Below are 24589 nucleotides of genomic sequence, written 5' to 3'. Positions count from 1 at the left end.
AATTAAGTCCTAAATAATTCAATAGTCTAATATGTGATTTACAATAAAATATATCTCATTCCAACTGAATTTTTAATCTCTTAACAGATGCAGCTGGCGATCAAACTATCCCTGAAGCAGATCTTGACTGGTGGGTGATGGGAGAGATGTTGTGTGTTAATGCAGTTCCGATTGGGAGCAGATTGAGATCGAGGAGCAGCGCTCTGAGCAGGAGCAGATTGAGATTGAGAAGCTACGCACAGAGGATCAAGCTAAGCTGGCTGATTTCAACATTATTTCCAACCTACATCAAGCACTTAAATGTCATCAAAACTAGTTAACAGTTGGAACACACTTACTCACACATAAAGTGCCTTTCATTATTGATTAACTTACATTCAACCTTGTCATCCTTCACTAGTTCTCTTCCAGGATGCACAGGAGTTCTTGATGGTTTGCCTGTCCTATCTGAAAGAGGAAGGCAAGCTTCTGCAAACATACTGGCCTACATACATACACCTGCCCAGTAGATTATATGGAGTTTCAGCTCAACCGCCTTCGCACCTGCGCCAGGTAATATCACAAATCCACACCTGCACTCGTTTCAGACTCTCCGACTGAGATGCCAAATGTCTTCTGCTGTTTCAGCTGTGGCCTCCAGAAGAGCTTTAGAGAGGATTCCAGCTACCTCTCTTTGGTGATCAGTCCTCAAGGATGCCTCACTGACAGCCTGAACAGAACTTCAAAGTGAGTGACATCCACTGATCGGTGACATCACTGATTTAATCATATTAGCAGAAGGAAGTCAGTAAGTTTAAGCAGTTTCTGATTGGTTGATTTCTGTGTTGTTTGTTTTCTCCAGACATCTTCATTGGACTGCTCATGCAGTGAGTGTGCTGGCACTACAGACTCTGAGGCCCTAAAAATGAAACACCTGTCCATGGTATGACATTCTATTAATCAGTTTGTACCGTGCAGAATAACTAAACATGGAGTAGTTCATAACTTCTTATCATGTGAAACTCTACAGGATCCTGGTACTTCTGGTCATGCGCTTTGACATTACATCGTCAATGCGCAAACTGAAAGATCAACTAAGTCCCAGAAGAGTTTTTACTGTCTTATAGTACAGGTACGAGTACAAAAAACATCTGACATCTGCTGGCCAGTTATGAACATTCACCTTAAACAGTCTTAAAAAACAGTGTCAGAAAGATATGTGTAATGAAATACTTTTGAATAATGTTTAAAAATTTAACATTATGACGTATACTAACCTGTTTTCTCATTTGGTGCATGATCTTTAACAGAGAGCAAAGAGAGGAAAGTGATAGACAGAAAAAAGCCCAAAACAATGGAAAAAGAGCAAGACGAAGAATACAGATGAGCCTGCAAGACCACAGGAAAGATATAGACAGCAAGATGTAAATATGTAGCACTCAATGCTCAGTTGAGTTTTATCAAGTTACTGTTGTTTGGTAATTGAGCAATGACTGGTTGATGGTGCAGTTGTGAAGGAACCACATCTAAGCTTGGTGAAGATTGTTCTGTGGCTCCTCTGGTTGACAGCAGGGGTGCTGCACAAGATCCCGGGCCCTAAGCATAGGCAGTCCTAATGGGCCCCCCTCCCCTTGAAAATATATTTTCCAGACTTTTCAAGGGCCCTCTCTTCCTTTGGGGCCCTGGTAATCAGTACTGGTTTTACCCCCAGTCCAGCGCCCCTGGTTGACAGTCTCTAAACAGCAGCTCATCTGTCTTCCTTGATTCCTCATTGTCACGCTGTGCACTGCATCTCTCCATCAGAACATCCCTTAGCGTTAAGGGTTGTACTACAGCGTTTGCCTCGTAACCATCTTCATTGGACAGATGCATTCATCTACAACTACAGTTTATCATGTCACCCTGGTGTTTGCTTGTGCCAACATCCTGCCAGCCACACCAAAATGTTAGATCAAGTCTTCACACCAGTAATTTCAGATCCAGATGCCGGATCCTGTCAGATATCCAAATCTTATTAATGTCTTGTCTGATACCCAAAACCAGTGTTTTGTCCACTACCCATACTGCATTAACAGTCTTCTGTCAGCCAATAAGTTGATTGGGAAAGCCAGAGAAAAGCAAAAGCAAAAGTAACGACGAAAAAAAAAAAAATGAGCAGTAATTTATAGAACATTGACTTTGACTTTGACTTTGTCTGACCACACATGTTGTTATACCACAACAAGCAATTACAATTATCTCTTATTCTTGAAGACGGATGTAGGCTACTTTTAAAATCACACAATAAGACTAAACATTGATTGAAAATAATATATAATATAATCATGAGTGTATAAATTGTTTCAATATGTATTATACATGATTATGTGATTAAAATAAAATTGTAATGAATGAAGAATTAATATAAAAGAATGTATAAAAAGAAAAGATAAATAACACAACTGTATGGTCGCTCTATTTTTAATCAAGCCACACAGGTTACTACGAAGAATCCTTAGATCCTTCTCTAGGAAAAGAAGCCTGCTTAATACCATCAGCATTTAATAAAAATAAGAAATATCAAATATATCAAAAGAGTTTTCTCTCCATCATAAGTGCTTCACAGCTTCTATAAGGTAAGATATTTTTCTCTGGAAAGCCACCATCCTACTGCATGCATCTCATGCAGCCATTTTGTTGGGAGTGACTGTATGAACCTGATGTCAGCGTCTCAGAAGCACTGCCTGTAAACAGATCTCTTCAGGAGAGTATTCACTTATGCATGCACAACTATGTTTTCTCAGGAAGGGATAGGGTAGAGAATCTGCCACATCCACAGGGGATTAGTAAATTTGCTTCCGTGCTGTACACAAAGTGTTGCCTCTTGTCTATGCACTGATCCAGGAGGGGAGAAGAAAAATAAAAGACTGCATGTTAAATGAATAAATACAATTCATTTATTAGCATACATTAACTTGGTAACTTTATCACCCAGATAAAAATGGATAATACATTTAAATAAATAAAAAAGAATTAAGAAGTGAGCATGTCAAAATTCCTTATAGTATAAAAGTATTTTTAAAATGTGTAGTATAAAATATAACAGTACAAAAGAAAAATATATGTTGAGTCTCTAACGGGCAAACCCTTGTGGGAAATGAGTTTGCATTGAATTATATTGAATGTGCACTTTTTGTCCACTTTTTAAAAAGCGGAATATGCAGATAATATAATATAATATATTAATGAAAAGAAAAAAAACTTTAGTGTACTTAGACTTCACTTTTATTACTGTCTCTTAACACTTTTTAATGCAATAATATAACAATTTACATTTTAACTCATTGTTTTAATAATCTTTTGTCATATGTTAAAAACGTGTTGAGAAACATAACAAAAGGACACGAAAAGTATTTAATTATAATAATCAATTTAACTAAGTGTTATTTGAGATCCCATTTAAAGTATAATAAATGTTATATTTTAATTATTTATTTTAAGGTATGCTGACGTGTACTTATTTTCATTGTTAATTTTCGACACAAAGTATCACTTTTTTTTTTTTTATTAAATTAAATTAAATTAAATAATCGTTCTTGTCATAACACGAGTGTCACTAGAGCGCGCTAGTAACCCGTTTGGCAGAAAGGTTTTAGTTTTGGGCGGAGGCTCGTGTCGTCAGCACGTCGCTCCTCCCAGTTCTATGGTCTTTCACGTAACCAGTGGCCATTTTACAAAACAAGAATCGGGAGTGCAAGTTAGCCAAGCTCCCCTGTAGTTTTTGAATATATACCGCTGCTTAACTTAACATTTTTAACGGCTTTTCTTAGTCTGCTTGTGTGAAAATGTCTCGTGACCGGTCCCGTAACCGTGGAGGATTCCAGCACCGAGGCCGCGGAGGAATCGGCATGCGCGGCGGTATGGGAAACCCAAATTTTAGAAATCAAAACCAGTATCCTTATCAGAACCGAGGAGCCCATATGGGTGGCGGGTTTAAGCCGAATTTGGGAAACCAACCCACCCAGGCGTCTACACCACAGAAGCCGCAAGAATCCAATCAAAACAAACCAGCGGTGCAGACACCTCCGGCGCAAGCCCCTGTCCTGCCCCAGCAGAGCAACAACAAAGGCCCGTCGCCACAACCGACCGCCGTTCCCGCTCAGCCGAAGATCCAGTCTCCACCGCCGCAGAATACCGTGAAGACCCCGGACCTCGTATCCCCACAGAACCAGCCCAGAAAGATTCAACCCGCCCAAGGTGTGATGGGAAATGGCCAAAAACCGCCTGTTCCCGTGATGAAAGCCCCAGAGCAGACACCACCACCACCACCACAACAACAACAACCACCGATCACCAAGAGTGAGGACAGCTCTCAGCCTCAGGTACAATTACTTCACACTTGGGAAGTTGTGGGGCGCATACTATAACATTGTTTTTATAGAGAACGTGAGGGATTTGAGCACGTTACATTTGTTCGGTGACGTTAGTAACGTTACGTGGTTAATGTTGCTGGGGGAGATCCGCCATTTTGTAGACGCATAAACAAAACTGCATATTGGTCTCCCGTTATCTTCGTCCCTATTAAATGCATTGAAACCTGATAGTTTATTTCGCCTTTTCAACGTTAAGAACGTGTTTTTCTCTTTTTGCTATCTTTTCGGGTTTTTTTTGTGGACAGGTTGTTTGATAAAAGTAGGTAATATTTGACTTGTGCATTGTAAATGGCTGTCGTTCACGCACACTGCAAATGAGTCAAGTAACACTGACACTGGCCGGTCAAATCTAGCCGCACGATAGGCTTGCCTTAGATTTACATTTTTATTTCATGAATGTTTGTCAGGAATTGAGAGCGACGCTGTCTTTGCTGCGCAAGCCCGGGGAGAAGACCTACACTCAGCGCTGCCGTCTGTTTATTGGGAACCTCCCAAACGACATCACTGAACCTGAATTCAGGAAATTGTTTGCAAAGTATGGCGTGCCCAGTGAGATTTTCATCAATCAAAGCAAAGGGTTTGGATTTATCAGACTGGTAAGATTTACAGCTTGAAAATAATGCTAATAAATCTATTTATATATAAAAATAAGGCACATGTAAGATGTAAACAATTTCTTTTAGGAATCCCGTGCCTTGGCAGAGATCGCAAAAGCTGAGCTGGATGATATCCCAATGAAAGGCAGACCACTTAGAGTTCGTTTTGCCACTCATTCTGCCGCACTTTCTGTGCGCAACTTGTCTCCATATGTGTCCAATGAACTGCTGGAAGAAGCCTTCTCTCAGTTTGGGATGGTGGAGAGGGCTGTAGTTATCGTAGACGACCGTGGCCGCTCCACTGGGAAGGGCATTGTTGAATTTTCTTCCAAGCCAGCTGCACGGAAGGCCCTCGATCGGATCAGTGATGGAGTGTTCCTTCTCACATCGTAAGATGAAATTCTTTTAATTTGTCAAATTTGGCAGAAGAGCAATTTTTGTGAGGTTCATAGAATATTGCTTTACTTAACCATTCTATTTATTTTCTAGGGCACCCCGTCCAATTGTGGTTGAATTGTTAGAACAATATGATGAGGAGGACGGTTTGCCAGAGAAACTTGCACAGAAGAACCCCAGCTATCAGAAGTGAGTTCCAAATGTTTTACATTTTATTACTAGAAACCTACTTTATTGGGATTAACAATCCATTTTAATTCATTAGCTGTTTGTAAAACCACTTTTTCATGTAAATGAAGTTGGACAGATGGTCTGAAAAGCATTTGAGGGGGTCATTTGGCAGCTGGTAAAAAAGGACGTTATTCACCATGTGTTTAGTTTTGAAGGTTGAGCACAGCTTTCTTCATTCATATAAATCTTTTATTTTAATTGGTTTCCCCTCTTCATGGTTTATTGGTCATAATGTTGGTCAGAATTGTTAACTGCTGTGATTTGACCTCAGGGAGCGAGAGCAACCTCCTCGGTTCGCCCGTCCTGGTACCTTTGAGTTTGAATACTCGCAACGATGGAAGTCTCTTGATGAGATGGAGAAACAACAGAGGCAACAAGTGGAGAAGAACATTCGTGAGGCCCGTGAGAAGCTGGAAGGAGAGATGGAAGATGCTTATCATGAGCACCAAGCAAACATGCTCAGACAGGGTGAGTATTGTCTCTGCTGAGCTGGTGTGTGTGCTTGGCCTTTTTGTTGCTTAAAAAAAAGATTATGGGGTAAATCATTGATTTGAGGGATCATTTTGTTTCAAAAGACCTTCTTAGACGTCAGGAGGAACTCCGCCGCATGGAAGAGTTGCACAGTCAGGAGATGCAGAAGCGTAAAGAGATGCAGCTCAGGTATGTCTGATGTAGTGTGTTGTGGTTCTGGAAAGCTTTGATGTAATAGTAGTTAACTGATTGGTTCTCAACCTCAGGCAAGAAGAGGAACGCCGTAGGAGAGAGGAGGAGATGATGCGGCAGAGAGAAATGGAGGAACAGATGAGGCGCAAACGTGAGGAGTCTTACAGAATGGGCGGCTTTATGGATAATGTAAGTAATGCATTCATAAAACTCTTAGTATTTAATTACCATGTTGGTCAAATTCTTTCAAGTAAAATATTTTCCTGTTTTTTGTAGAGAGACAGGGAGATGAGAATGAATTCCAGTGGAGGCCTGGGGTTGGCTGGTAAGATGTTTTGTTTCTCTAGGATTCATTGTCTAAACATTCATTATTTCCACACTTATGTGCTGAAAGTCAGTTAAACTTGTACTCAATCTGCATGCCTTCCAACCTTTCTAGTTCATACTTTCAAAGACTATAGAATGCCCAAGATGTGTCACTTGTATAGTTTTGAATGGCGAAAAATGAAACTCTCAATTGCAGAAAGCCCCGCCTTCTGAATGAAAAAGCCAATCACTAGCAGCTGCCGTTAGAAGTCCCGGTTGCTGTAGTAACAGTTAGCGCTCTGAGACGTGCTCTTAGTACTCTGCATGTGCACTGGATGATCTAGCCTGAGAAATAAGCTTTTAATAACACTATTTGAGCAAAAGTAACAACACTTATAACACAGTTGTTGTCAGATTTCTTTGGTGATTTCAAATATGAAATGCAATCCTAAGCTTAGTGAACCGTTTTGGAGAATTTGATGTTTCCCCATTCAAAGAGATAGGAGCTGTACCTGGATGCCCGAGAGGCGTTTCAAAGATGGCCGCTGAGGGACATTTGTCTTAAAAGGACTTTGGTACTTTTCATAGCATGTAGAAAGTCTGTGAAATATAATTACATTTTTTTTTTAAGTAAACAATGTGTGTTATAGTAATATTTCAATACGGGCAATTTAAAATTGGATCAACAAAGCACAGCAAAGGGTGCCCAAAAAGTGGAGCTAAACTGTGAGCAGAATGTGGATTGGTTGACTGGAATCGTCACTTTTGGGTGATACAAAGGAGATAAAGCTTCTCCTTCACTCGTTCCGTTCTGCTGTGAGTGTTGGGTTGGACATATTTACATCAGTGCTCAAACACACACACAAAAATAACTGTGTATTTTATATTTTCACACAGATGATAGCCGTTTCTTCAATATGCTTTCTTGTCTGTTCTTGTGGAATTGTGAAACGTCATTGCCCAAAATCCCAATTAATTTTCTGCATATTACTGTGACTGTGTCATGAAATGTAGTTATAAGAATTTTTTAGGGGAGAATGTAATTGTTTTAAATTCAAATCTGCAGTTTATTTATTCTATTCGGAATATTTGCAATGCTGATTTCGGAGCTCTGGGAGCTCAGTGCTCTTGTATCCGCAGAGAGCAGCCTTAGCTCAGCTAGTCCTTCTGACATTTTCCGCTGGCTCTGATGTCTCTGTAGAGATAAAACATGAGATTAAATTCGTATTTGGCTGGCTATATTTAACAGGCATTCATGATCTCATGAATCTATTATTTGTTCATGATCATATCGTTTCAGTTAAGCAAAAAGTTGTTTAACTTTATTTAATTTGAACTTTACCGTAGTACAGCTTGTAGCATATATAATAATAGTATATAATGTATGGGATAATGATAGTAATAATGTATGGTTTTTTTTTTTCATGTACTTATTTATTTTTTTGTTAACAAACAGATATGCCATTTGGGTCACCTAGCCAGAAGTTTCCATTGACCGGAATGAACTTTGAAGGACACCAGGGAATGGGGGGAACAACACCTGGGGGCATGGCGCCCAACGAAATGGTAATGTATCCCTGAATTGCAATCGAGAATGAATGTGGTGTGTGTTTGTTTTGTATGCACCATAACCTTAGAATGGAGCTGTTGTGGTTCATAGGAAATGAGGCCATTTTGTGTTTTAAGGTTTCACGTGGAAGTTAGGTGTGGATGGATTATTTCTACACTTGTCAGTGGGCAGTGTCTTTTGCTCCCTGTTGTGATTCAATTATAACATCTCCATCTATTGGCAGAAGTCATTGTCAGCACTCAAGCTCAGCTCCCATTACTTTCCTTCTCTTGTTACTTTGGATGTCTGTCTGTACTAAAGCCCTAGAATTTTTATACAACTGTCTGCTTGCAACACCTACTTGTAAGTCCTGTCTAAATTGCAGAAAAAGACAGGCACGTTTATGCTCTGTTTGATGTGTAATCTTTAAATGAGCAATGTGCCATCTTTTCAAACACAAAGCCTGGTGAAATAATACCCTATGACATGCTGCTCTTGTTTTGTGGTGAAATACCTTTTGTAGTTGGTTTTATTTTTTCTTCAATTTACAGTTCCAAATCCATGTCAAAGTCATGTAAGTGCTGCAGTGGTTCCCGCATGGAAATGCTGTTTCCATGCTCTGAGCTCTTTTTCTTAGTGTCTACCGAAAGTGGGCATTTAGTGCAGATTGACTTAAAAGCAACTTAATCACAAGATGAATGTGACATAGTTACAGTGATCATGTGAGATGATGTGGCTGAGCTTTTGAGGAGCTGGTTGGAGATGTGATGGTTGGGATACGCATTACAATTTTGTTGATATTGGATGGCAAGAGTGGGGTTGGGTTTGACCCATATTAGCTGTAATGAAAAGAACTCTGGAGTTTTTCCTTGAACGTGGCACACATTTCTGTAAGCACCAATATGTCCTACCCGGTGTGCTTTTAAATATTTTTTATTTTAATTTAAGAGTTTATGCTTTTTTTTTTTTTTTTTTTTTTTATAATTACTACAGCAGTTTGTAGTTAGAATGTTATATTCTGCTATACTGTCACTTACTGTTTAAGCCTTTTTAATCCATACATAGTGAATTTGTACTATGTCTTCCTGTCCTGAGCCCTTGCTGGGAATGCTGTGTTGCAGCAAAGTAATTCAGCGGCCAAACCAGTGTTTTACAGATTGTTGAATGTGTTGCCTGTGTGCTGCTTTCACTGCAGTATCCTTTAATAGCTGAACCTTTTTGATGCCCTAGTTACAGGCAGCATTATTGGGAATATGGGAGTTTGTATTTCCTTCCAGTAGGCTTCAGCAAGCATCAACAATAGCTCCACATTTCAAAAGATGTTTGTGTATAATGTAAAAAAAAAAAAAGTGAATCCTTATTTATGGCTATTTTCTCATTCTGTTGTCAAATGTAAAACCAGATTTTGGTATAATTTCAACATGTCTAATGAGTTTGATACAATATCCTTCTATTAGCAAAACAGGCTTGATTTTGTATTAAAATTGAATTGTTTTATAAGTGTCTTAAAGCAAATATTTTGTCTTAGTAAACATTATAGTTGTATATCTGAATATTAAAAGTAGAGCTCTCAGATTTAACACTTAAAGTCAACATGAAATGGACCCCATCTGCTTTCTTGTTGTTTTTGTGTATTATTTATATAGTGGTAATGTTTTTTTTTTTTGCTAATTATAAAATTTTATTACTTGCTCCACCTCTAAAATGATTGCCTTTGTTGGCTTCATGGTTCACATACATTTTGTCATGAGTGCTGTTTGTGTTTTAGGAGGAGAGTAGTTCTTCACTCACCTTCAAATCTGACTTTGACCTTAAGGCTGTGCAAATAATCTAATGCGATTTGTCATGCGCATCTCGTCAGTAAAGTCAGTCCACTTATCAGTAGTAAATCTCCATCACCTGTATTCAGATGAAGGAGCATTCGCTACACTCACTGACAAGTAGGCAATATCACGTTCATACTCGCAGATGAATTGCATTTGATTTCGAAAGTGATATTGCCTAGCTTGTAGGGCTGTCACGTTTTATTGGATTTTCGAATATGCATTCGAACATGACTTGAAATATCCGTAATCGAACTATAAATAAAATATCCGGTTTTTAAAATGCCATTTGTAGCGCATTTTTTACAGTCTATGATTAGAGCGTTTTTTTTTTTTTTTTCCTTTTTCTTTGCCATCTTATCCAGTAGAGGGTACTCTAGATGTATTGAAGCGTAGGCCCTTGACCAAATCAAGCAAATAATAGCTAGTAGCCCGTGGGGCGCACAATATTGGGAAAAAAATGACATTGCGATTTATTTTATTTTTCTGCAATTTATATTGCGATATGGAATCTAATCTAATTTTTTCTTACAAACAAAAATGGGGTGAGCACACTTAAGCCCCTTTCACACTGCACGTCGGACCCGCAATATTTCCGGAACATTGCAGGGTCGCCTTCTGTGTAGGGCTGCAACTAACGATTATTTTGATAATCGATTAATCTGTCGATTATTTTTACAATTAATCGATTAATTGGTTTATGTACTTATTTTAGTTTTTTCCATTTTTTCCCCAAGTAAATTATTAATAAAGGGTCTTTATCATTCAGCATAGATTTTTAAGAGATTTTAACCATTTTGCATTGTCATATCCTCATCAAAAATATACCTGGAGTTGTTTTATTATGTTAGTAATCCTTTGTCGAACTCTTCTGCAATCAAAACACTGACCCATACTCTAGCAAAATTCACAAGGAGATTTCAAATATTGTTTTCACCATGGCAGTCCTTAGAGCTCCTAAAGTAGTTTAACATTCCAAACAAAGCTTAAGGAATCTTTGAGAACATATTTTCACGAAGTATAAGGATAAAACAGAATAAAATTGCAGTGCATTGTATTTTATTATTTACTGGGAAAAAGCTTTATAGCTTATGCTGTGAAATTGTAAACAATCCTTCGGAAAAAAAAGTGCCAGTGGCATGAAACCTGAATGGAACTCACAATTTAAAGTAAAATCGCTAAAGAAAAAAAAAATTGGGACACACACAAAAAACCTGCTGTGTGAAAAAGAGCAGTGAATACTTAGAAGTGCATTTTAAATATACTCAAACATTTACCTCTCTCATTCAGTCATAATTAGGCTGCAAGTCTGAATTATGAACTGGTAAACGACAAACTGATCACATAACATGTTTGTAAAGCTTTAAATGTTAACTGTTAAAAAGCAATGTTATCAGCTTTTACGACTAAACATTTGCAAACAACCTTGTACTGGAGAATCTGCACAAATAAAATTCTTAGGGGCCGTTCACATATCGCACCTAAAAACGCGTGGAAAACGCTAGTCGCGCCGCTTTCTCCTTCTTTCCAAAGCGCTCGGGCAGAAGCGCCCCTGAGGCGTCTGCCTTTGCTAAGTAACCATGACGTGCTCTCTCCATGACGTGCCCTCTCCATGAAGACCCGGAAATTTCAGCAAAGGATAAATGGATGCGGTGTGGACGCGCCTGGAAAAAGGGGCGCATCGCACTGCGTGCGTGTCGCAACCGCGTCGCTTCCATTATGAGAGTGCATACTGCGCGCCTACATAGGAAATAACGAACTTGAGCACGCAAAAGACACGATATGTGAACGGCCCCTTAAACAGTTCAGTAGTGCAGAGTTTACAGGTTACTCTTCATTTTGAAGGCTCAAAGTAAAGTACTCCCACTTCCCGCTGAATGCTGCAGAGACGCTGTTCGGAAAGCACGTGACATAAAACGAGGCCAGCTATTGGCTATTCGCTACTTCACCTGCTGTACTGGCTGAGTAAAACCTCCGGTGGCTCATTACTGCCACACTTTGGTCACCGGAGATTTGAAATATGCACGAAATGAGCCGCTTATGGCAAATAAAATTTATTTAGCGACGAATCGATTACTAAATTAGTTGACAACTATTTTAATAATCGATTTTAATCGATTAAATCGATTCGTTGTTTCAGCTCTACTTCTGTGTGAAAGCAACCACGTCCCGGGATCGATTACCGCATTGAACCCGGGTCGGGGACCTAGTAACATTGCGGGGTTCGACCCGGGACGAGTGCTGTGTGAACAAAAGCCAGATCTAATTCCGTGTCGAAGTGATGACGCGCGTTATCGCGTGACGAAAACATATGTGCAAACTGTAATGAAGCAGAGATCAGTTAGTTCCTCACTTTCCACGCTGATGCAGAGATCGTTTGCTTGCTTCAGTGAAAGTATAACGTGCCTAGCGTTGTCGACTCGTACATTACACGTCACGCGCTGATGTCACGTGTATTTACGGGATCTTCAAGGGTTGAAAGCACACACATATACCGGGTCATCACTGGCAGTGTGAAAGTGCAAAATCTAGCGACCCGGGAACAATTGCAGGAACACTTTACCCCTGTATTTGCTGGAATGGCAGAGTGAAAGGGGCTTTACATTCTCATTTTAAATTATTTAAACATTGACACCATCGTGTCAATTGAATAATATGCGCGAGGGAGAAAGAGCAAGACAGCACTTGTGTTGTTTGAAGACGTGAGCGCGCGGCCGGGGCTCTATCGCTCTCTCTCTCTCCCTCTGTCTCTCTCTCTCTGCCCTGTTAAACTGACAGGACTTAAAAACACATGCAAATGATAAACTTTCACTCTATGATGTTAAGCTGTGCAATTAATCCACGAATCACATTCGTCAAGGGCCAAGGAGCAGCTGGCCCATACAGTAAATGAATAACGGATCAACTACGACAGCCTGCATCGCACATCCTGCGATGTGACAATCTTGGATTCGTACATCGCCATATCAAAGCTTAAATAACACATCGTGCAGCCCTAGTGGCCAGGCACGTCTGTGCGCTCCGAACGTGTGTTCTCCACCGTGGGGAACATTGTAAATAAAAAGAGAGCCACATTTGATCCAGATCAACTTGATAGACTGGTGTTTCTTGCAAACAATATTAATATATTTGTGATTGAATCTCCATCAGGCTATGGTGGGTTTTTTTTTATGCGCGGGGGGAGCAGGCACATAGATATTTGAATATATTGCATGATATTTGATATCCATTAGAATTAGATTTTTCTCAAAAGTGACAGCCCTACAAGCTTGTGAGTGAACTTACTGCTGTGTGTAATGAATGCCACTCTATCTTAAAGCAGGTGATGATGATTTACTACTAATCACGGCTTTACTGCTGAGATTCATATGCCAATCGAATGCGTTTAAATGCACCGCCCTACTTTTAGTCCTGCTTTGAATTTTTTTCCCACTTGTTGGCTTTCACTGAAATGTTGCTTTACAGAAGAAAAATGGGTTACAAGTGCAGTTTCATGTTGGCTTTAAGTGGTCAACCTCTTATGCTGAAAGAATTGGACTGATAGCAAGCAGATATAATGGCAATTATTTTTGCAAGTTGTCAATTTGCAGTTGCAATGTTTAATTTTAACTTAGTCATATGCTTTAAAAGTTTTTAATGAATTATCAAATCTGTGTTACTGTTTTGTACTAATGGGTTAATCTTGGACACTTTGAATCTAGATGTGAATTACAAAAATGCAGCTAGCATTTTTACTGCAAACTCAGGATGCTGTTTGTCACGTTTGCAGACGTCCCATTAAATCCAGTTAACCAGCAGCACTACTGCATGTTCTGAAAAATATCGGATTAACGTTGTTTGACAAACTGAAGAAATGTGATTTAACATTGAATTATATGATGGATAAATAAGTAGGGGTGTGACGAGACAAGTATCCCAAAAGATGAGATTGGGTTCCCAACTGGGGCGCGCGGCAACGCCGAGGGATAGTGTACAGTCCGCAGATTATTTTGCAAAAGAAATCTCTGCATGTTGATAAAGGCTACACTGTGTAATTTTCATGCTTATCATGCGGCCGCTTGCCTGAAAAGTATTAATTGAATATAAAATATTAATTTGAGATTTTAATTATCTCAAAATGCCTCTCAGTACCTGCTTTTAGTGCTTCATTATCAGTTGAAGTAGTTGTGGTTTTATCGATAACACACACCTAGATGGTGCAATTGAAGAATCATAGTTGTATTGCATTGAGCCATGTAGAAATCTAAATGAACAATGCATGGTTCTGCTCGAAACATGTAAGTTACAAGGTTGTGAAAGTACTGCCATTGCCATGTACATAAAGCAGATGATGAATGTACATAAGATTCAAAAATACCAAAATGACGCGTCTCTTGCATATGCTGTTTTTGTATGCATACAGAAGCGGTCAGAATTCGCACATGAGTACCACACTGAAATTTATCGTGCTGTCTCATGCTTGAATGGCTTAAAGCACTTTAATGTTTAAACTGACAAGGCTTAAAAAAAATGTGAGAATGATAAATGTTCTTGCGGAAGCAGCACTTGCCTGATCATTCAGATAGGTTTTTAGTTAAACACTGGAGCATCCTGTTAACTACAGGTAACGTTTAAGCATATTGCAGGTGAACATAAAAAAAATATCGTGCATACCACTGCTGGTGAGTGAGCCAGTGTGATGCAAATATGTCTGAAAGGTCTTACATATGCCAATATGATATCGTCACATTCACGCGAGATCAGTTGGATCTCGTCACACCCCTACTGAATAGTAAAAATTCATAATTGCAAACTAACTTTAAAAAAAAAATCTCTTTGAAATGTAAAAGTGACCATTAACACATTTTAAAATGCAATATGTATCAAATTTAAGTAAAACCCCTCATGAATACAAACGTTGAGAAATTGGGTTTAGGAAACAAAATAACCATTCTTATTAAAACTAATTTGTGTTCTTAATGTAGAGGTTGTTAGTTGCCCACATGGCTCAGAGGCTTTTTGTGTAAAAGTGCAAAACTCTTGGCCATAATTATAAGTTTGGGGCATCCAACGAATTTCTGCTTTAAAATCTCCCATGCAAATGAGGCTAGTAAATGTTTCCTGTAGCACTTATAACAGCAGCGCTATTGGAATGCATTGTAATGGGATTTGACTAATAAATACATTACCCTCTCTTCCTTTTCCTATGTCACCTCTGGCACCTGTGGATCTGCGTGTTGGAACTGTTTCACCGATTGTTTTCCTTGGATACCACTTTTATAATGCTTTGCTCAAAATACTCTGGGAACTCATGGAACTTGTTACCCATTTGTTGCTTTTTCTCCCCCACCCATGGATGTGAACTCCATAATTTCTACAAAACTAAATACACAACTGATAAATAACTGAAAATGGTCCATGTAGCGCAATGAGCGTTTCCCGCAAGGTGGCCAAGGGGGTCCAAGGGGCATGGGTGCTGGAAACCCAGGATTTGGCAGGGTCCGTGAGGAATATGAAGGAGCTGCCAAGAAGCCACGCTTCTGATCTGGCACTATAAAATCAAAGTTTGTGTGTGGAAATCCAGAGGCTCGGTTCTGGAATCACAATTGATGTATTTAAGTTTAAAGAAGTTTTAGCCTGAAAACTCATCCCATTTGTGGCAATATTTTTTTTTTCGTCCTGTTTTTATTTTGTATTCTTAATAGGTAATATAGTGAAACCATTGAAGCCAGCAGTGGCTCAGTGCTACCAACATGTAATCCTCTTTCTTACTAGTCTATCTTGTCATGTTACTTGTGTTATACTGGTGAATATTGTAAATTGTTCTGATCTCACTATGGCTGTGTTCTGTGCCATTCACATCTAAAATAATACATGTACATTTTCAATAAAGAGTGCAGTTGGTTCTCCAAAACCCCAATCAGGTGTTCTTGGCACAATGATTAAATTTATGAAGTGTCAGACATCTGACATCTGATACATTTTATAGGCATTTAGGTTTATTTATTTTTTAGTTGTTGCATATGGATCCCTTTTATATTACAGTTTAAAGGTCAGATTTATTGGTAAATTTGAACAACTTGGCTATTAAGGTAAATATGGTTCGATGGTCTTTTATCAGTTTTCATTTTGATTATGAAATTGGCTAAAGCTTAAACTGTTAGCTTGACTTATTTTCTTATTATTTTGACTATTTGACTTGGTTTCATTGGTTAACCAGTTGTGCCCATCTCACACATACACCGATTGCAGTGCGTATGCCGCCCATGTGTGGTTCTTACGCAATGCAGAAGAGGCACTGGCACATTCTGCTTTCACAAATGACGTGCTTGTCGTCTGCTACTGATCAGTAGCTGTATACCACAAACAAATTTAATCCATTGACTTAATTTCAAAATCCAAACAGTTTTACTGATATGCTTTTTCAGTATTGTGATTTTCTATTGTACAGTAATACAATCTTTCATAGATGTAATCACAATATAAAAAATATATTAATTAAGTTGCTAGAGTGGCAAAACCTTTAAACATAGCCTACAAGCTTTAAGCATTTTAAATGCAAAGTTACCATTGACAGACGCAGTCAAATCTTATGATAGCTTTTGCATTTAAAACTTTATAAGTCATCTTGCTGGTTGTAAAGAATTTAGTTTCTGCTACGTCCATGAGTGCCATCCATTGTCACCTCGTTGGGCACGTTTTCTTGCTGTAAACCTAGCCAAAAAGCCATGTGTTGACTGAATCATGCAGTTGAATTATGCATTTGTGGTGTAATTTCAAAAGTATTGTAAAAATCCATGTACATTTTTACTGCAAATAATGCCCTGTCACTTTCATCCAGCGCATAGGAATGATTTGTACGAGAAAGAGCGCTGCAGATGACCGCTCCAAAAACATTGTTGGACCACATCATTGTGCAGTGTGAATGCTCTCACCTGCTAGCATGAGTAAAAATACACACCGCAAACAAAGTGTGTGTAAAATAGGCTTTAACCCCAGTCGGCTCTAGAACTTTCCCTCTAACACACATCGTTATAACATATACATAATAGTAATACATTTTTATAAAAAGAAAAAAAACAGGCTTTAAGCTGCAGAAGAAGAGATAACTGGATTGAAATTTTAGAAAACTCTTAGCTACCTGTTGGATTTTGGATACACTGAACAAAAAACAGTACACTCCTTTCAGAAGCATATTTTGAGGTGTATGCAGCATTTTACTTCCACAGAATTGTGTGAAAATGTCTGTGCTCGGTTTAAATCTTATTCTTCTAATCCATTTTAGAATGTTGATTTTTATTTTGTACAGTTTATACTGGACAAAGCTGCAGTTTTAGTCTGTTTTGTGACTATTTGTTTAAGTTTTCTTTTTGCTGCAAATCTATGAATTTGCTGATTTTTAAATTCATTTACATCAACTTTATGTAGTCTTGTGGGGTTTCTTTTGTGATTACTACCAAAAACCATATTTAATATCACTGTCGTTTTTATAGTGGATGGCAGTACACATGCATTTGTTGCAGCCATAAAGCAGTCTGCCCTTATCACTGACTTTTGTACCAGCTCACCAAACTTGCATGCACCCAGAACAGACATTTGGACAAGACAAGCCATTTGCCTAATTAGAAGTCACAGGGTTCCCACAGGTCCATAAAGTCTTAAATTTACTTGTGCAGTTTAAGACATGTTATGACTTTAAATTTGAAATAAGAAAGTCTTAATTATGATTTCAAGAGGTCTTAAATTTGGGACCAGAATTGCGATTACAGCTAAATATGACAATTAAACTTCAAAATACTTTTTGATTTCATTTAAAATAAGTGCTGTACATTCAAAGTCATTTGCTGCCTGCTTTGTGTAGTGCAGTTACCAGGGAAACATTTGAAGGTCTGCAGTTCCATAAGCGCCTCCTGCAGGCAGAGAATGAATGTGAATTTTCAATATGCCTGTTTCTCTGAAGGTCCTTCCTGCAATACCAGCGTGGTTTCAGGACTGCATTTCGAGGATCCCATAGATTATTTTTTTTACTTTTTTTTTTTTTGTTTTTGTTTGTATCAGCAGCTCATACTATTTTATCGCACTTGCTATTATTTTCCTAAGCAACTCCTAACCCTAAACATACCCTCTTGAAACATTTTACCTAATTTATATCATTGTTATATATATGTTTTGGTTTTACATTGTTTTCTTGTAAGGAAATAATTAAATGTGAATCTACAGTTTATTAGCCAGCTTCATGTCTGATGAGTGACCCACTTAAAGTGCAGTAAATGTTATAACAATTGCAATAAAAATAGTTTTTTTTGTTTGTTTGTTTTTTACTTTAATGTAAAATCATTTGAATACAAATACTAATTTACAACATCCAGCAGCACAGTGAAAGGTTTTGCACAGCTGCAAAAGTGGAGATTGCTGACACACCCCCTCTATTCGAACACTCAAGTTCACGCCTGCTCTTACATTGAAAAGAAGTTGGACAGATGGAAAAAAATGAATCGTTTCCATGGATCTGGTCTTTGCATCTTTTGAATCCAGTATCCTCTGTCGGAATAGAATTGGCTAGATAAGAGCTGTCCCAAAAAGTAGGGTCCTAGAACGCAGGAACATAGGGTTGTTTTTTCTGGTTACAATAACCTGGGATTACTCAAAATGTGTATTTTAAAGTTAACCAGTTCACAGGAAGTATAATTTGCTTTTTGGTTTAAAAGAACTTCTTAATAGGAAATTTGAAATGGAATGGAAATTAGAGATTATACCGTACAGAAACTAAAATATACTCGCTAATACACACTATATACACAGTCACACAATACTGATGTTGTTAACATTTTAAGAACAAAGTATAACAATAATAATATGCTCTGTTTGAAGTAATTTATTGAACTGATTTTTACATTTAATCACCATTGTAGCACGATTTATTGTAATGCTTTTCCCCTCAGTTGGTCAGTACAAACATGGCTGACATTTTACTTGTTTAGATGACAATATCAGGTGAAAATTCTTATTTGGGTCTTGAATCAGTGTTTCCAAAGTACAGTATCCACACCGTGGATCTCATGGTGACAGACGACCACATTCATAACTGCAGTTGCAGGTTTTCAAACCGAGATTGCAACAAAGAGGAAAAACATGCGGACTGCAGCTTTGATGAGGTTGAGGAAGCTCATTCAGATGCTGTTAACCCTGGAAAAAATTACACCATTTGCCTTTAACTCAGGTGTTAAAAAGCAAATCTGTGATTCACATGTTCACTGAATTGGCATACAGCACTTTGGCTCTTGAGAGACACATTGGAAACTTGAAACTTTAATAGCTATCCTGATTAATGTTTTAGAGATGATTTTGGTGCATATTGCCCTTCCTTAGTTCTTATGCAACAAGTGAAAGTTAATAACCTGTGTAGAATTCACAAAACACACAGACACTTTTTTTATTATTAAGTAGCATTGTTATTTAATTTAATAATAAAAAAATTTAGGTGTTACGAATTTTGTTTGTTTTTCATTTTTTTATATATATAAATAGTTAAGATGGTTGTCTCCAATTAAAAAAAAAAATTATAATAATAACGTGTAGTATCCACAGTAATCCAATTTATGGATTATTTGTATTGTCTTATGGATTCATTGTTCTGCAGTTGAAACAAAATGCTAAATACTTTGCTAATTTATTTTTCATTATGCCCAGACAGTGAAATTGAGTTCTTTGCTTTACTCTCTTGGTCTTTGTGATTGAGAGGTGCACCGTAGATTAATATTTCTGTAAATAACTTAATGACAACCATAATTTTGCTACTATTATTATATAACTTTTTTTTACCAATAACAGCCAATAATGGTTCTCCAACGTACCCTTTATACTTTTGGGTTAGTATAATTGTAACACATTGCATTTTTATATTAAAGCTTGACTTCTGTATTATATTTGTATTTGACAATTATCCAATACTTGGATTAACAATGCATTTATACCTAGTCATTATTTATTATTATTATTATTATTAATAACTAAATTAATTTTTTCACCTTGCATGATGTGAAACCTACATCATTTTGGATTTTACACTTCACATGTGTTTAAAAGAAATCTTAATACTCCTGCATTGGGTAATTTACAGGTAACTTTACTTTTAGTATTGCCTTGAAGACTACTAATAAAATTGTCTTCTGCATCGTTTTCTTACAACATTTTACGATTTTTGAAAACTTGGTAGCATGATTAAATCAAATTTGTCTTAATTTGAAAGCCATGTGTAATTTGAGTATCTTAATTCTTAGAGAACAGTGTTCTTTTTTTCTTATTTAAATCTTTAAATCACATGGCTTATTTAAGATAATTTCAACATCAAGAATGGAGCTGGAAAAAAGGTAATTTCACATGCAGATTTTCTCAGATACATTGTGGAAGAAATGTTATTGTTTATTGTGTTGGTTTTCTATGCAATTTTTTTTTTTCTTAACAGGTTTGGTCGTGACTTCCGAAGTATCGTCAAGTTTGGAACTTTTTTGGGATTTTAGCCATTTATCCACTGTTCTATTTAGCTTTATATGGCATGCACCAGCTGTCTGATGCATAATGGTCTCAAAATGGCAAAAAAATAGCTTTTTCACAATACAAGGCTTTAGTCTGATTGGCTGTCTTTCAATTACCTGGAGTCAGGGGGTTTAGGTTTTGAACAGTCCACCTGAGAAATATTTACAAGTTCTCAATCTTCCGTGAGAACTATAAAGGAAGAATAAGTCGCTGGATTTGCCATAATTTTTAAAGCTTTAATACACTTGGTAGCAAGTAGACGATGCATTATTGATCCTGCCAGTATTACCCCTTTTCCATCAGCATGAACCAGGTGCTAATTCAGAGCCAGTGCTATTGCCAGTTCGGAGTTGGTTTGACTGACAAGCCTTCTAAGAACCGATTTGCCTTTTCATCAGCTAGAGAGCCACCACAGAGCCAGGTCTTATGTCACTGAATCATCATCTGAATAGGTCTCATTTCCCTTAGTAATGCTATTGTGGCAGAGCCAAACACAATGTTTCTTCATTCTGGATGCAACGGCACCAGGCGGACTGATCAGTGTACCACACAGAGTTGCTGCCGGACCATTCCAAAAGCGTAAAGAGCTGTCTGCTTTGATGGACCCCGAACAAGCCTAAACACACTATCAACAGTGGTGGATGTTTTGTTGCTATTGATGTTAATGGTTTTGCGAACCTACATCTGCATTCAGACATGGCGAATCTAACAAGCTTATGTATAACTGTTATTACAAATATGGCAGTCAGAAGATTGTTCATCTTTTTGGTCACTGTAACCCCCAGCCCCTGACATAAGCATACTTTATTCTAGCCCAGCAATGTTTTAGTGCTACTTACAAGCCACATTTCCTAGGTTCGGAGCTGGTAAAAAAAAAAAAGCAGACTTGAAACTAGGCTCTGGCTCCGAACCAGCACTCAAACTGCCTTTGTGGAAAAGAGGTATCAGTTACACATAATCTTAGTTATATCTCTTCTTAAACACAATGTGGTAAAATATACCAAGGTTGGCCACTTCATGTCACAAACACGTGTAAAGCAACACAGTTTCATCAAGGCACGGTGGCTCTTTCAGCACAGAAGCAAAAGAGAAAAACCATTTACTTTTGTACAATTATGAAACATTGCTGGGTCACAAATTCCCCTTGAATCTCGAACTTCAACAAAAAAAAGTGTTTCTCTCGGTGCTGCTACTACTTGCAGGGATGCTGAGTATACTTTGGGTCAGTCTTGACAGTACCCGGAAAACTCTGCTGTTGTTTTTCCACCAACCCAATAGATCCCACTCCTCTTCCATGTCGTGGTTGCGGCTGATGTATTTGTGAACTTCATTAACACTTATTGAGGGGCATGTTGACACCCTCCTCAAACTCTGCTACTACAGTCTTGCTTCTTTTAGTTGCCGGTTCAACAGCTGGCTCACCACCACTGGATAAAGCTAACTATCCGACCCCTGGCATCTTGGTGGATATCCTTTCATTCAGGTTGAGACGGCATGCAAAGTTGACAATTTTTGCCACAGAAATATGGCAAGTTTTATGCAGCCTCTCGATTTAGATTTTGCGATTCAGCCATTTAAGGAGTCTGTCCCCTGGTGTGGAATGGCCTGGTGTGGAATGTCTAAAGTCACAGGCCTGTAGTGACATTTAAGCCACTTATGCCACAAAACTGTTCTTGCGGTGATCGCCAGTCCAGATGACCGTGATCATCCCAATATTAATGTCTCCCATAATAACCAATATTTCTTTGACCACTGTCTGATGTTTTGATGGGTATAAATAGGTTGGTAAGCCCCCATGTTTATTAGGTCTTGCTCTGGGTTGATAAAACCTTTTACCGCAACAGTATGAAATGGACTGATATCGCGCCAACAAAACTAATTTTTCTGTGAAATTGGATTTTACTGAAGCTGACACAGACTTAGCTGGTGGAGATAAACAGTCTGAAAACTGATGTCTTGTTTGTAGCTACTAGTGGACAGACCTGCTGTTGAGCGAGTGAAGCCAAGGTCAGTGTGTCACTGTAAAGATGAACCTGTCTTCTTACTGTCGTAAGCCAAATCACTTTTGCAAGCCCTAGACTGCACTGCACAGATCCGCTGAGCTCTTTATTGCTTGTAAGGACAAGTTTATATTTCCACTATAGTGCAGCTTTTCCTGCATAGTTTGGCATCATCATAAGTTTCCCCTCAATAAATTTATTGCAATCATCTTGTCTTCTGTGTTGTGAGAGGAAAAAGCATGTCAAAGCAGATCGGGAACATTTGTGCTAAAGGTATATGAAAGTAAAAAAAAAAACCTATATATATATTCAGATTGCTATTTACTTCTGAACACAGAACTGTACTTAACTGAAAGATATGCGTGATAATCGCAGCTTCTGCCTAATCGCAATTTATCGACTTTGCAATTTAATTTAAAGTTTTTAAAGTTTTTCGGGACTCTTCAGGCTCGTGTCAGGTAGCGATTCAGAATGTTAATTGGCTGTTAATCTACTGATCAGTTATTGAATGAGAGCATGAGGAGAAACACTAGGTGTGTTTACATTGACACTTTTTGCTTCCATCGGATTGAATTCATTCTGCTGACGAATCAGAACGTAGTGTTTACATGAACGCTGAATAAAGTGATCGGGTTGATGTGCGCGTTTAAATGTCACAAGCTTCTGATCAGATTTACTCTTGACATAAGCACACTGCATGAATACACATAGTTTCCCGCTGCTGTTGCATACTGTTTTAAAAAGCACACGTGATATTTATCTACTTTAGGTCCTAATAAGGCGATGACCAGCACAGGAACTGTTGTGCTGCTTAACTTTACTTAAAATAAAATAAAAAAGGTGTAAAAGTGCCCTTTCTTGCACACAAAACTAGTCGTCTGTTGATGAGTCTTAAACAAGGACTGGGGGGACGTGATCCTGTTCCACTTCACATACGCTGAGTGAAAGGGGAGTTTTATAATGACAGGACACTTCTTTGTCACTTTAGTCACCAGGAAGAACAACTTGTTACGCGCGTCATACGTCATTACGCTATGTCTACATCACTTTCCCGTGTCCGTTTTCAATCCGATCAAGTGTTTACATGTCCTCTCGCTCAGATTATAAAAGGGATTATCCACCCCTTACAATCTGATCAAAATTTTAGTCGGATCTGGCCAATTCAATCCGATTGACGTGTTTACATGTGACTTTTTTTTATTCTGATTGTCCTTCTAGTCTTATTACGATTGGATTACTAGTGTCCGTGTAAACGCACCTACTGAATTGCTGAAACCAAGCAAATGATGAAGTCAAGAGGGACCACAAAGAAATGGGATGTCATATTAAAAAATAAAATTTTTATTGTAATTAATCACTTACCTTTGTCATTCCAAACCCTTAAATGCTTCATTCATCTTCGGAACACAATTTAAGATATTTTGGATGTAAACCGTTAGCTTTGTTACTGTCCCATTAACTGCCAAATAAATTACACTGTCAAGGTCTCAAAGTATCATCAGAATAGTCCATCTGCCATCAGTGGTTCAACCATTGTTATGAAGCGACAAAAATACTTTTTATACACAAAGAAAACAAAACTAACAACTTTATTCAACAATTTGTCTCTTCTGTCTCAGCCATGCCATGAGGATATGTCTTCGATGTGTATTTATGCTTTGATTTTAAAGAAAACTGCTAAATATCATATAATTTTGATGCTATATCGCCCACCCCTACTAGCTTGCACATTTTTCATGTGATTAGCTTGTGATGCTGTGTGCTTCAGAACAGCTCCGTTCATAGTGAATGAATGCAGTGAACTCGTTTATTGCACTTGCTCTGAGTTTAGGGCATTTGGGAAGGCACCAGCTTGGCTTTTTCGCAGCAGATGATTTACTTGTTTTTTGAAAGCCTGTTTTAAATGAGTTTTCTGTCAAAATAAAAGCTATAAATTGCGGTATGAATTGCTGACAGCTATCAGTTTAAATGGGTAGCGTTACTGCAGTCCAAATTCAAAATATCTTTCAAGTGTAGAAATTACGAAAGTATTGTAATTTCTCAACTGTGGTATAAAGCTAAAATAATACACCTTTAAATTATTCATTATCATTTATTTTACAGTGACATTTTTACAATG

General features: G+C 38.0%; 1 protein-coding gene across 2 annotated transcripts in view; it reads left to right on the top strand.

The window, feature by feature from the left end:
* Nucleotides 1-3668: 3668 nt before the first annotated feature.
* The window catches only part of sfpq (splicing factor proline/glutamine-rich), a 33283-nt gene continuing 12362 nt past the window's right edge, over nt 3669-24589 (top strand). Inside the window, exons 1-10 of one of the 2 annotated variants that reach the window (XM_026288825.1) lie at nt 3804-4340; nt 4799-4987; nt 5075-5376; nt 5477-5572; nt 5886-6082; nt 6190-6274; nt 6352-6466; nt 6554-6602; nt 8040-8149; nt 15359-22766. In XM_026288825.1, coding sequence (XP_026144610.1) covers nt 3804-4340; nt 4799-4987; nt 5075-5376; nt 5477-5572; nt 5886-6082; nt 6190-6274; nt 6352-6466; nt 6554-6602; nt 8040-8149; nt 15359-15478 — 1800 coding nt within the window. In that variant the 3' untranslated portion in view covers nt 15479-22766. Of the gene's footprint in view, nt 4341-4798; nt 4988-5074; nt 5377-5476; nt 5573-5885; nt 6083-6189; nt 6275-6351; nt 6467-6553; nt 6603-8039; nt 8150-15358; nt 22767-24589 lie in introns of those variants that run through there. The other variant, XR_003294451.1, reaches the window with a different exon arrangement.

This window comes from Carassius auratus, chromosome 19, assembly GCF_003368295.1.
Source record: "Carassius auratus strain Wakin chromosome 19, ASM336829v1, whole genome shotgun sequence".
Taxonomy (NCBI): domain Eukaryota; kingdom Metazoa; phylum Chordata; class Actinopteri; order Cypriniformes; family Cyprinidae; genus Carassius; species Carassius auratus.
The sequence above is the reverse complement of the archived record's forward strand: the minus strand, read 5'-3'. Positions and strand labels throughout refer to the sequence as shown.